This window comes from Anopheles bellator, chromosome 2 (genome assembly GCF_943735745.2).
Source record: "Anopheles bellator chromosome 2, idAnoBellAS_SP24_06.2, whole genome shotgun sequence".
Taxonomy (NCBI): domain Eukaryota; kingdom Metazoa; phylum Arthropoda; class Insecta; order Diptera; family Culicidae; genus Anopheles; species Anopheles bellator.
Genome location: NC_071286.1, coordinates 29236755 through 29249207, shown reverse-complemented (window position 1 = coordinate 29249207; position 12453 = coordinate 29236755). Strand labels below are relative to the sequence as shown.

Sequence of the window (12453 nt, the reverse complement as noted above, 5' to 3'; positions counted from 1 at the left end):
GGGCGCAACGCTCGTGATGCCTTTCGGATAGAAAACAGACGTAGCATCATCAATACGATGGTACCTCCCCGTATAGAATGAGAAGCGACCAGAGAGAGCATTATTTGATCAAAGAAGAGAAAACAATCGTCCAATCGTTGTGGGAATGGAATGGAAAACTAACCGATGACGGTGCACCGTCGTGCAATGTGTGGCACGATTTCCTTGCAGTAACGACCAATCGCCGCCGTATCCTAATGCGGAGCACGGCTTGTGCAGCTAAGCAGGGAAAAGAACTGCAAAGATAATAGTAGTTGAATGAGAAAACAAAGATCGAGGCAGGGATTAATGATATGTTTTTAATAAAACGTCCGTAGTACTTTTCGCATCGCTTTTCCTTCATTCGATCGATGTTGATTCGTGTCAACTGTTGCTTTTGAACGAATCACTTTCTGCTTATACATTGTTTTATTTGGTATCCAGAAAATGGGCGATTGTCCGGCGAGTGGCAAACGAATTTCGCCCACTGGTGCTTGGCCTGTATTTGACTAAAATCGGCAGTAGTGAAGGCAATACAAGAGCAAAAAGTTTACGACATAATCGGATGAGAATTGTGCGTTGATCTACCGTTTATATGTTCAACCACGCGTTACTAGTACGTTCAATTAAACAAAAACGGCGTAGGTGCGCTAAACGTGGGGCAAACGTGCATAGAGACTACTAACGACAGGCCTTCATTCACGGCCACGATTCTTACTGCCTGCTGGTGCTCGAGTTAGGACAACGTGAATAATTAAGATAAAATCGAGGAGCATATATTAAGCGTTCTGATACGAAGGGTATGTTAGGCACGTTCAAAATTGCTTAAACCATCTTTCTGTTTTCTTACTTTCCAAACCTCAAATAATTTGATTGTGTTTCTTGCTATTGGTTATGCGTTTTTGTTGATCTAAACATTGAATTAAAAAGGTAATGAACAGGTTAAAGGATTAGCAAGCACATAGGTTCATTCAGTGAACGAGAAAATTGCTTAGTTCGATAGCTTAGAGTTTTTATTTTATCTCTCCTTGCTTCCAATCGTTGAATACACTATCCCCCGATACGGCTGCACGCTGTATGTCCTTCGTAATGCATCTGGTGTCCAAAGCAAAAGTATTAGTAGTTCTTTAAGCGAACGCAAGTGGAATCACCGAGAGCCACTGATCATGGAATTGCGACTGGATTTAACGATGAACATGCGTTTGTTATGCAAGACGAATACACGAGGTAACTACTGATGTAGTGTACTATAGGATGTAACTCTAGTGGTTGAAACTACCGAAACGAGATCGCGCGCGCCCTTTGTACACTAGAGCACAACGGCAACGGCAATGTTCAGCTGGGGAAGCAACACGAGCACAATGTCTGATGGCCGGTCTAGCAAGGATCAAATGGATAATGTAAGCGAGCGTGCTAAGGTGTTGGAAATAAGCGAAAAATTAGGAAAATAATAATTTTCTACCTAGAAGCGTGGTGAACGAATGGGCGTTTGTATGTTGTGTAATGGCGGGAGAATTTCGGAACAATCAAGATGTATCGGGCCATTCTAGGGTAGAGGAGCGACAAAAAAAAGGAAACAACCATGCGAAAACTATGCATAACAATAAACGTTACGTGAATAAGTGAACTGTACTCAACACTGTCCTTCGAAATACATAAAGCAAACTATAAAGAAACTGGTGTCCTTACTCTCGCAGCCGGCAGTGTGTTTTTCCCCAAAAAAGGGAAATCAACCGTTTTTTCGAAAGCAAAGTTTCATTTCTGCTACGCAGAGGGCGCTGTGTCGAAAACGAAGAAACGAACGTCAAATGGCGATGTAAACAAACGCAGAAGCATTTAGTTTGTTGTTTTGTGTAATGCGCAGCGTGCCGGCACGATCATGAGCCTTGAGAACGATGGACTGGATGCGGAGCTGGCCTGTTCGGCCGATCAAACCGACCAGGAAGCGAACGCATTGGCTGAGGAACAAGAGGATAAGATCATTACGCAGCAAGTGGACGCCGAAGAGTTTCTGGCAGCGGAGGGAATTGCCCTGCTCGAGTACGAGAAACAGATGTTCTTCGATCTGCTCCACGCGGATGCTCTCGTCGTGTGTGCCAAGTGAGTCGTGCAGCTTGTAGCGCAGCTTCCCCATAACCTTCTCTAAACCACTTTACAGAGGCATCAACTACGAACGTGTGTTGCTAAACCTGTTGAAGATATTCTGCGACAATTCCACGCTGGTCCTGGTGGTAAACTGTTCCGATAGTGAGGAACGATTTTACAAAACCCACCTCGAGCACGCCGAACACATTCACGAAACGGCCAAAGTGTCTACCGAGCGCGAACGCACGTACCTACAGGGTGGGATCCAGTTTATCAGCACACGCATTTTGGTGGTCGATTTGCTAAAGAACCGCATCCCGATCGAACTGATAACGGGGATATTCGTGGTGCGGGCGCACGAGATAGTGGAGTCGTGCCAGGAAGCGTTCGCACTGCGTCTCTACCGGCAACGGAATAAGGTCGGGTTCATCAAGGCGTTCTCACGCAACGTAGAAGCGTTCACCTACGGGTACGGGCACGTGGAGAAAGTGATGCGCAATCTGTTCGTGAAGGAGCTACTGATTTGGCCCCGGTTCCACATGACCATACAGCGGTCACTGAAGCCCTACGAACCGGCCGTCGTCGAGATACAGATTCCCATGACGCAAAGCATGATAGTGCTGCAGACGAATCTGCTCGACCTAATGAACTATCTGGTGAAGAGCGTCAAAAGCCTGAACCGTCACGTGGAACTGCAGGAGGTAACGGTGGAGAATTGCGTGACGAAAAAGTTCCACAAAATCCTACAGGCCCAACTGGACACCATTTGGCATCAGCTGAGCTCGCAGACGAAACTAATCGTGGTCGATTTGAAAGTTTTGCGCAGCTTGATGGTGTAGGTTCCGGCAGCATTGGATTGCTACGGTTGATTGATTGCACTCCCATTGTAGGTCTTGTCTCTATGGGGATGCTGTGTCGTTTTATGCTTTAGTCAAGCGCTACCGAACGAAAGAGTACGCACTCAGCAATTCGGGATGGACCATCATGGAGGCCGCCGAACGAATCTTCACAGTTGCTAAGGAACGCATTTTCAACAGTGAGGATGGTAAGTTTTGGAACCGATCGGAGCAGCGCCGAGCAATCGTGGTTCACAGTGACTGCCTCCCGCAGAGTTCGAACCCGAATTGTCCCCCAAGTGGAAGGCACTGCTGGATGTACTTCGGCTCGATATTCCCAAAGACATCAAGGAAACATCGAACAAAATTCGCAAGAAAGAGGAACGGCAAAAGTATCTCCAGCAGCAGGTGAAGATTCTAATCCTGTGTCAGGATGCCTGGGATTGCTATCAGCTGAACCAGGTGCTTACACAGGGTCCGGAGCGCCATCTGTTTTATCAAGCGATGAAATACGATATCACGGTGTCGAAACTGTCGGAAAACTTCAAGCACATATCGGTCGAAAACGATGGCGCCAAATTTAAGGTACAACCGTTCGAGCCTCTTTCTATACCAAAACCAAGTACGACCAATGCCGCAGCCAAGAGTGATGTTCCCGCAAAGGGAGCATTTTTGCGCGAAAGAATTGCAAAGAAGCGTCTCGAGGCGGCCGAAGAGCTTGAGACGCCCAAGCGCAACGACAAAGAAGACGAAGATGCACTGACCACAGAAGATACGGAGACAACGCAACAGTCCGAAATGGAATCCGAGTTGGCCGGGCGCGCGACGGAAGACCCGGACCATCAGCGGTACTTTCGTGATTCGTACATTTTGACGATGTCACAGAAACCGCTCGATGAGATCGAACCGGATGCGGCGCAGTTCGATACCAGTGTACTGGAGAGCGGAGCGTTTGAATCGTTCACCGAAATGGAAAAAATGGACATAACGACCATTGTGAAGGACTGCAATCGGCCGCTGGTGTTCATTCAAACGTTTAAGAGTGAATCTACGGGACTGGGTTCGCTCGATCGGACCCTGGAGCACATCAATCCGCGCTACATCGTCATGTACCACACGAACGTCACCGCTATCCGGCAGATCGAGGTGTACGAGGCCCGACAGCGGCGTGCAGAGGTGGCTCGCGTTCGTGTGTTCGCCGTCATCTACTCGAAAACGGTCGAGGAACAGTCCTATCTAACTTCGTTGCGGCGTGAGAAGCAAGCGTTTGAGTTACTGATTGAAACGAAAAGGGTAAATTACGGAGACCATGCGGTGGATCGAAGAATGACATAAGGTTGCCTTTGTTTCGTCTTTAGACAATGGTCGTACCGGAATATCAGGATGGCAAATCGGAAGACACGATTATGATGCTGCAGAAGAAGCAGGAAATCTCGAGCCGGCAAGCGGGTGGGCAGGAGGTAAAAAATCCAGAAGAGATTGTCACACCTCGCGTTATTGTCGACATGCGAGAGTTTCGTTCCGATCTGCCGTGTCTCATCCACCGACGGGGCATCGATGTGGTTCCGCTAACGATCACGGTAAGGAACCCTTTGATTGGGCAATGAAGGACCCTTTTCGCAACGCTAGTGTCTTTGCAGGTCGGTGATTACATTCTAACGCCGGAGGTTTGCGTCGAACGTAAATCGATTTCCGATCTGATCGGTTCGCTAAACTCGGGCCGCCTGTACAGCCAGTGCGTGCAGATGACCCGCTACTATGCCAAACCAATTCTGCTGATCGAGTTCGATCAGAACAAACCGTTTCACTTTCAGCGCTACTTTATGGTGTCCGGCGGTGGCGGCGGCGGTGGTTCCTCGTCGTCGGTCGGTTCGTCAAACGAGGACATTATGGCGAAGCTGCAGCTGTTAACGATTCACTTTCCCAAGCTTCGACTCGTCTGGTCACCGAGTCCATACGCGACGGCACAACTGTTCGAAGAGCTTAAACAAGGCAAAGCCGAACCGAATCCGGATGTGGCGGTTAAGATCGGTTCCGATGAAGCGGCCACCGACGACGGGTCGGAAGGAACGGCCGATGGGCTGCTGGTGAACGTCGATATGCAGGAGTTTCTGATGAAACTTCCGGGCATAACGTCGCGCAACATCGGTAAGGTTATGCGTCAGTGCAAAAGTTTGCGCGAATTGACGCAGAAAACGGAAGCCCAACTGGAGGAACTGCTCGGCGGTCAGGCTCTGGCGAAGCAGCTGTGGGAAATACTGCACGTGGCTCACAAACCGGCCCAGCCGGATTCGAACGGTAAGATGCCCTGGTCGAAGTTCAAACGTGGTGCTGGGAACCGCGGCAGAATGTGAGTTGTTGGGCGACAGTTGAATTCTTTTGGTTTGATTGTATTCAATGGTGCTGTGCGGACGCGGTCGCGTCTTTTTGCTGTAGTTTTTGTTGTGAATAAAATATCTCCTAGTGTTCTACTGTCTTTGCATGTAACGACTGTTATCTATTTTTCATTTCAAAAGGATCTGTTTTGGACTCTGCAAACCCTTCAAGAAAGTTTTCTATATTCAAACGAATTGTGGGTTAAATTATTGATTCGCTTTTTAGGTTCTTTAAGTCATGATTGATTACTCATCTCTCCCCTTGTGCGGTGCAAAGTATCGATGGTAGATCATAAAAATTGCATTATCATTTTTTAAACACACCGAATACGTTCAATCCTCAACTTGTTAATACGATGGAGAAATTATCGATTGCGCGAAATGCTCCTACAGGGAAAAAGAAGGCATTCTTTCCCTATTCTCCGCGCTTTCCGGCACAGTAACTTTGTGGAAGACGTCTTTAAAAAAGGGACAGGAAATGGGAAAATTGAACCAAATTACGGCACACGCTCCCCCTATGCGGCGGTCTTCCCGGCTACTGCTGCACTGGTGGCCGTTGCGGGTGTTTCCGATGAAATGAGTTTATTCTCCCTCCGCCGAGTGCCAACGGAAGTTGGTGGCCAAACGCGTGGCCGCTCCGCTGATGTTCAGATTAATTTTCACACCAGGCGCTACACAACGCACTCCGCCCTCCATCGCCGGGACATCGCTGTCTTCGAGCGTGATGGAGGATTCCTTTGCATGTTCCTCCCGTCCCATGGGGTCCGGCAACCTCGGCTCGTGCGCATCCGCCATTGTGGCGCTGAAAGGGAAGCAAAAAAGGGAGAAAGAATTTGTTTATCCAAAAACAATTCACATATGATTATCGGAGGGTTACTTTCGCCGTTTTCCCTCCGGTGGCCGCGCCCCGAGGACTTTCTCCAAGATCCTTGCCAGCAAGTGGAGTATAAAAATTTGATTATTTACATTTATATTTATTTTGGGAGTTTGCCGGCCTTTGCTCTCAGACCATTAACTTTGGATCACCCATCCAACGTGCCCAGGGCCGGAAAATGGGAAATTCAAACAATAATGGTGCAATATTTGGCAATTTCTTACGGAACGGACGGATCGAGTGCCGGGTTCACGCTTCAAACCGCAACCGGAACAACCGGAACGCCCAGTAAAACAGATTGCAATGGCCGGGCCGAGCGAGCAGTAGAGTGCAATGTCCTGTGTGTACAGACAAATGGCCGGAAACGTGATAGATGAGCACCGATGCGTGTTGTGGCGTGAAGTGTAAGGGCAACGAGATAAAGAAAAATCTTTCGCCAACAGCTGCCGGAAGCTGGCTGGCCGGGTGACTCCCCGACCGCGCGCAATCACGTGCTCGCCCCGCTCGGGCTGTATTGTTGATCCCCAGAGGGCCGCCGAGGCGGGGCATCGCTCCGCTGGCTATGAAATATTGTTGCATTGTTGTTGTTTTACCATTCTTCTGCGTTGTTTTCCCAAACTTTGAGCCACAAGTCCGCTTCGAGCGGTTCCGGTTGCTCGCAACGATGAGTCATATCAGTGCTATGGCGCGGGGAATCCTTCGAACCACCATCGATCCGACGCAGGCAAACCACTCTCGCAGGAGTATGATGTGTGGCCCCGAAAATCGGCCGTAGGGATTAGAGTTCTTCGCGTGTTTGGCGTGCGTATCGTGTGGTGTGGCGCGGCTGCCGGAAAAGTTTGGCGGAAGAAACCGGGATACGGGCCCCAGCATGTCACGCCATTGATTGTCGTCCCACGGATCCGTGTGTGGCTGGGCGGCAGCAGTACAGATAAGAAGTAGTTTTTAGCGTGGCGCCTAATTGAATTTCGTGTCCCTCGCGAGACCGGTGCTCGTGATCATCGAACTAACTAAAACTAAAATACGCTCGACGGGATGTTTATTGCCAATTATCACGGCACACAGCCCACATCGCAATCGTTCCGTACGAAAGACACCTGGAATGCCAATAAAATGGAATCTGAAAAACGACCGAAATCGTCTCGAAAACTGTCGCCTCTCAGCGGAAAAATTTCGTTCGCCAAACGCAGCTCATGTTGAGCCAAAATACCAGGGACGCAGACGTATCCAAGAACCACAGGTAGCTTGGACCCCTTTGGCTCCGCACCGAATCAAAATCTAACGTGTGCGAATTCTACTGCGTGCCAAAGTGTTTGCCACCTTCTGCTGCTGGATGGTGCCCTGGTAGAAAATCGAACTTTGCATCGTCGACGCTCGGTGGTTCTCGGAATCTCGCGCGATCGACGACAACAAACCGCGCCAGGGGCGGAAAGAAAATTTGTTTGCTTATCAGAACCAGCGCTTTTAAAACGGTTTGCTTTGATTATAATAAATAAATCAAGCGATTGCTTTAGTTATTTCATATTTTCTTTATTTCCCTTTTCTCTGGTGCAAGTCGCGCTGCGATTTTTTCTTTCTTTTTGCATTTCTCAAAATATTCGTTTGGAAACCAAGGACTCCGGTCAATAATTAATTCGATTCAATTTAGGCATTTATTGTCCCAATCGCGTTGGGATGCGTTTATTTCGTTTCTTTTGCGCAAACGTTACAAAGTTTCGCCTTCCGCTCGCTTCCGTTGGCCTTCATCTTTCACGTTTCATGGCCACCGGCCGCAACCCGGTTGGGCCAGCTGCTTAATGAGTTTTTCCGGCTTCATCGACTAGGCCCTGTGGCCGGCCACTTCCGGTCCCGATTCCGATTAGTCACTCTGCTAGCAATTTATTTTAATTTATGTACGAGTCTGCTTGATATTAATCAAATTAACACCAGTTTGAAGAGTGCCCTCGCCGGCGACGCTGTCGTCGTCTTTCGTCTTCTCCGGCGCTACGCTGGCGCGCTATGGCCCTTCTATATCTGATGGTTTAATTTGTTTCTTTCGAAAGTCTCGACCCGAAAACAATGCCCCCGGGAAGGAGGAAGTTACGTCTGGGGCGGTACAACAGCTTTACAATGGATTATCTCTGTGCCGACTCTTTAAGGTTGTCCGCCATTTGGCGAACGAGGAATTTTAAAGTAACGCTCCTACGGTAACCGGGACCAGACTACGTGCGCTGCATGCTTCCCATCCAGCTTCCCGGACGGGAGTGTGATTTAGTGAGATTAGGCGAAGCAATAGCAACGTGCACTTGCTGCCGTACGTTAAAGCCTGTAATCGGTAATTGCCCAGCATGTGGCGAAAAACGAGCGGACCGGTGTGCCGGCTCCCGGAGGTCCTGCTTTTCTGGTGACTTCCCGGGGATGCTGTGGGCTCGGCGACTGGCCACGAATATTAAAATGCTTTCGCACCGGTGGTAATTCTTATCGAAAACGATGCCCCGAATGTAATTAACCCAGTTCAGATCGGCCAGCGAGCCGGTCTCCCGGACGTTCGTTGGGCAAACAGTTTACGTTCCATTTTAATTTGCGCCTGGGTGCAATTAAATTCCATTTAATTAAACGGAAGTTTGCTTTCTTAGTCCCTTACAAAAAAAGAAACGCTTCCGTAGCGTAATGGGAGTAATCCGCAGCGCCGTCCTGAGACATATGCGGGGTAAGATGTCCGGCAAAAGATTAAGCGAAAATCAATATTACGATTCACTGGGTAATGGCCCTGCTGCAGCCGCCGGTCAGAACTTAGGCTCTATTTTTATGTGTTTTACTCTCAGGCTGGGCCTCGTTTGTTGTGCATTCCCTGATCATTATGATGCCTCACGTGTCGAGCGACATATGTTTGCGGTGAAAAACGGTGGCTCTCGTTGGTCAGCATCTTCGGGCGAGTCGTACACTGACCAGTTCTGACACTTTCTTCCTTGCATTTCCTGTTAACCTGCCACGGTGACTACGGGTGGGGGCTACTAGTCAACGTAAGGACAATCGAATTTGCATGCTGCTTTTGTGGCGTGGCAGCGGAAGAATGTGTCACTCGCCACGATGACGTCCGACAGTTGGGACCGAGACGTGCTCCAAGTTGCTGGCCCTTTTGCTTTCGCGACGACGTGCTTGATGGGTCCATCGTTAGGCGTTCCTCGGTATCCAACTGCACTGGCTCGTTGTTAGGTGCTTCGTGTTATCATGAAATTGAAGAACATAAAATGCAAAACGAAGTGTAAATGGCGGCACCGTTATTATGACGATAGAAATGAGCACGTGCGTGCGTATGTGTCTGTGTGTCTGTGTGGGGATAGTTGGACGATCGTTTTCACACTCCAATGAAGCTGGAGACTGGGCTGACTGTCTTGGCTCAATTTGCATCTTTGGCACGCACCCACATATCATCGTCAGGCTTTCGTCCTTCTCGGTGAGTGTGGTGTAGGTATGCCGAGGGATATTTCCTTTGCGACGGTTGACTTTGGTAGTAAATCGAGTTACGGAACCGGGTGGGGCCTCTGTAACGAACACCGGGAGAGAGTAAACGATGATGTACGATCTCTGGTCGAGCGAGCTTTACTTACCCACCGTGGCGAAGCCAAGATTCTGGAGGGCGTTTCAGGCCGGGGCAAATGATATGCGAGCACATTGGACCGGTATGGGGCTGGCATTCTTTACGCTAAACCTCTGCACATGATGCTGGAATGCATCGGGAGTTTGGTCGCAATTGTTCCTCACAAAAAAAAATGGACTGGGATGGAAGACCAAAAATAATATGTTTTTCTGTCCCGTTCTACAGTTGTAATTGCTAACGAAATGAAAATATAGCGCCTACCAACACGGGGCGCCATTTGGGACAATGGACAGCCAGCTTCTGTGACGGGGTTCCGTGGCGTCTTGCGAAGTCTTCTCACGTTTTTCGGGCGGACGAAATGAGGAAACAGCGGACCGAATTTGACAAGCGCGGCCAGGGGTTGATCTCCTTCGATGAAGCCGTGTCCTTCCCCGTCCGCAGACTGACAGCAGTACATCATGCTTCGACTTTGGGCTCGATGAATATTAATGATAATTTCATTTCCTTACTCCACAGCGGGACGACTTCGTTGGGAATTCCTGTGACACGAAACGGTGCTGGCTACTGATTACTTGAGGTACGGCGAGGGATATTGAACATGTTTTCGAAGAAAATTTATCATCCCGGAAGTCGATTGGGATTACACCCGAAAGGATGGATCGCTCGGGGATCATCATTCTCCTCCTTCGACAGTATCTGGCAAGAGGTGGAGCAAAAGGCAACGACGGGGATTCCGGGGGAATTTGTTGTTATTTTCATGCGAAATATTCGCTCCCTTTCACAACGACTCGATTCGATAATAATCTCTGTGATGAACCTATCGGAAGAGTGCTGAGTAGAATTATAAGTAAGAAAAGAGTTACAGGTATTTGGTTTGGGTTAAAAAGGGGACCTCAAAAAGAATGAAATGAATGGGTTTTACTTACAGAAACGATTAATCTTTAAACAGCTCAACGAAAGCCACCACGCATGGGTCAGCGAATTTGACCAATAAAGCTTCGGTTCGCCTACAAAGCCTTGAATATGCACATACGGTTCGGTTTGTTTTAAATAAGAATAAAAGTAAATTCAATTAAATATTATTCATTTACCAAGGTATAAGTAGTCTAATATTTCTTTGCAGTTGACGCACAAGGATCTTTGAATTATGATCGTCCCTTTGCTTTTCAGTTTTTCTATTTTGGCTTTGGTCGATCGTTTAATAAATCGCAGTAAGCTTAATATACAAGCCCTGCCATAATTCCGTGGAACCAAACGATATACGATTGGAAGACAGCAAAAAGCGAAGAACATCTTTCTTGTCTGATTTGTTTGTATGAAATATTTGCTTAGATTATGATATCAAAAATGGAAATTTCAACTATACTGATTGCTCACCAGGCTCTGAAACGGCAGCCGATCCATCAACTGCTGGTCGAATTACTCTGTAAAATTTTACTGGAGTTCTACATCTTCTGCAACGAGAGGAAACATCAAGTCGAACGAGATCTGGTTCGCAACACAGTTTTACCATAATATAATTCTTCCGACTTGCAGGTACCAACTGCCGGTATATTTATGTACAACCAAACACCGTGCAGGGAAACAAGTATTCGGAAAATGCTACATCCAATCGATTCGCAAATTATCTTGCTCCCTTTATCAGTTGAGGCGTGAAATCAATTTTGAGATTCCTTTCCGTGGTGTTCATGTTTATTCATAAACATATCGGTACCCGTGCCTTCTTTTCGCATTATCCAATTTGGCCTTCACACTCACCACGCGGCCATCGTGCACCAAAACAATTCCCTAATGGGACAGGCACGGTACGACCACTTCGTACTTCCCGGGCGTGCGATCGAATTTTACAAATAATAAACAATAAATCTCATTTTTCGTCACTTCACGCTCGATTCCCGCCATTCGGTTCTTTGATGGCTGAGATTGAGGATGTTTGTTGCGATTGGTGCGCTGGGTTATTACGCCGCACTGGTTCCCGTCCGTTCCCACCCCGGCAAACATTGTTGGAGGGTGAAACAAATAATATTACGCCGCTCCGTGTACCACATCCGCTGGCGGGACGGTCGGCCAACAACTTATTTTAGCAACTTTCGCCAGCACCGGCCACCAGCACACCGTGACGGATTGTTGCGAAAACATTATTCGGTCCGAAACCAATCAAGCAGATTGAGATAGGCAAGCGGACCGAGCATTGATCAATAGGCCCGGGGGGTGTACAGCCAGGACACGGCCGGAAGTAGGACGCACAGGCCGACGTTAATTTCTCTTTCGTCGGCACACGTTCACGGCCGAGATGGTGCAGGATGCACTCCGAAGTACTGTCCACCAGCAGAGGTCAGAGGGTCCCCATCGGTTCCTGACGTGACGGTTGCCGCGTATCGTGCCCTTCGGTAAAGGAATATGGATTATTTTTCCATTTCGAATCCGTGATTTGTACGATAAATTGAATAGAATAATATAGAAATAGATCGTAGGAATTGCTTAGCTATTGTTTGCAATAAAATCTCATTAATCTCAATCTCCATTGTACGAAAGCTTTGTGAAAGTTTGAAGAAAGTAGATGTGAAAGTTCACTATTTCCGTTCTATCTTGTAGTAGACCAAAGCCCTCTACGATTTCGCTCTGCGATTGACAGTTTCTTTTGCGCCGATTGCTAGTTCAGTTTTAAATAAACGTTTTAAAGCC

The 12453-nt window shown here is 48.0% G+C and overlaps 1 protein-coding gene across 1 annotated transcript; it reads left to right on the top strand.

Annotated features, from left to right (window-relative positions):
* Window positions 1–1897: 1897 nt before the first annotated feature.
* LOC131210199 (DNA repair endonuclease XPF) lies at window positions 1898–5353 on the top strand. Its single transcript, XM_058203409.1, has 6 exons — window positions 1898–2118; window positions 2177–2938; window positions 2994–3148; window positions 3214–4232; window positions 4298–4519; window positions 4580–5353. Exons 1-6 carry the CDS (start codon window positions 1898–1900, stop codon window positions 5291–5293), a joined length of 3093 nt encoding a protein of 1030 aa, XP_058059392.1. The 3' UTR covers window positions 5294–5353.
* Window positions 5354–12453: the final 7100 nt, after the last annotated feature.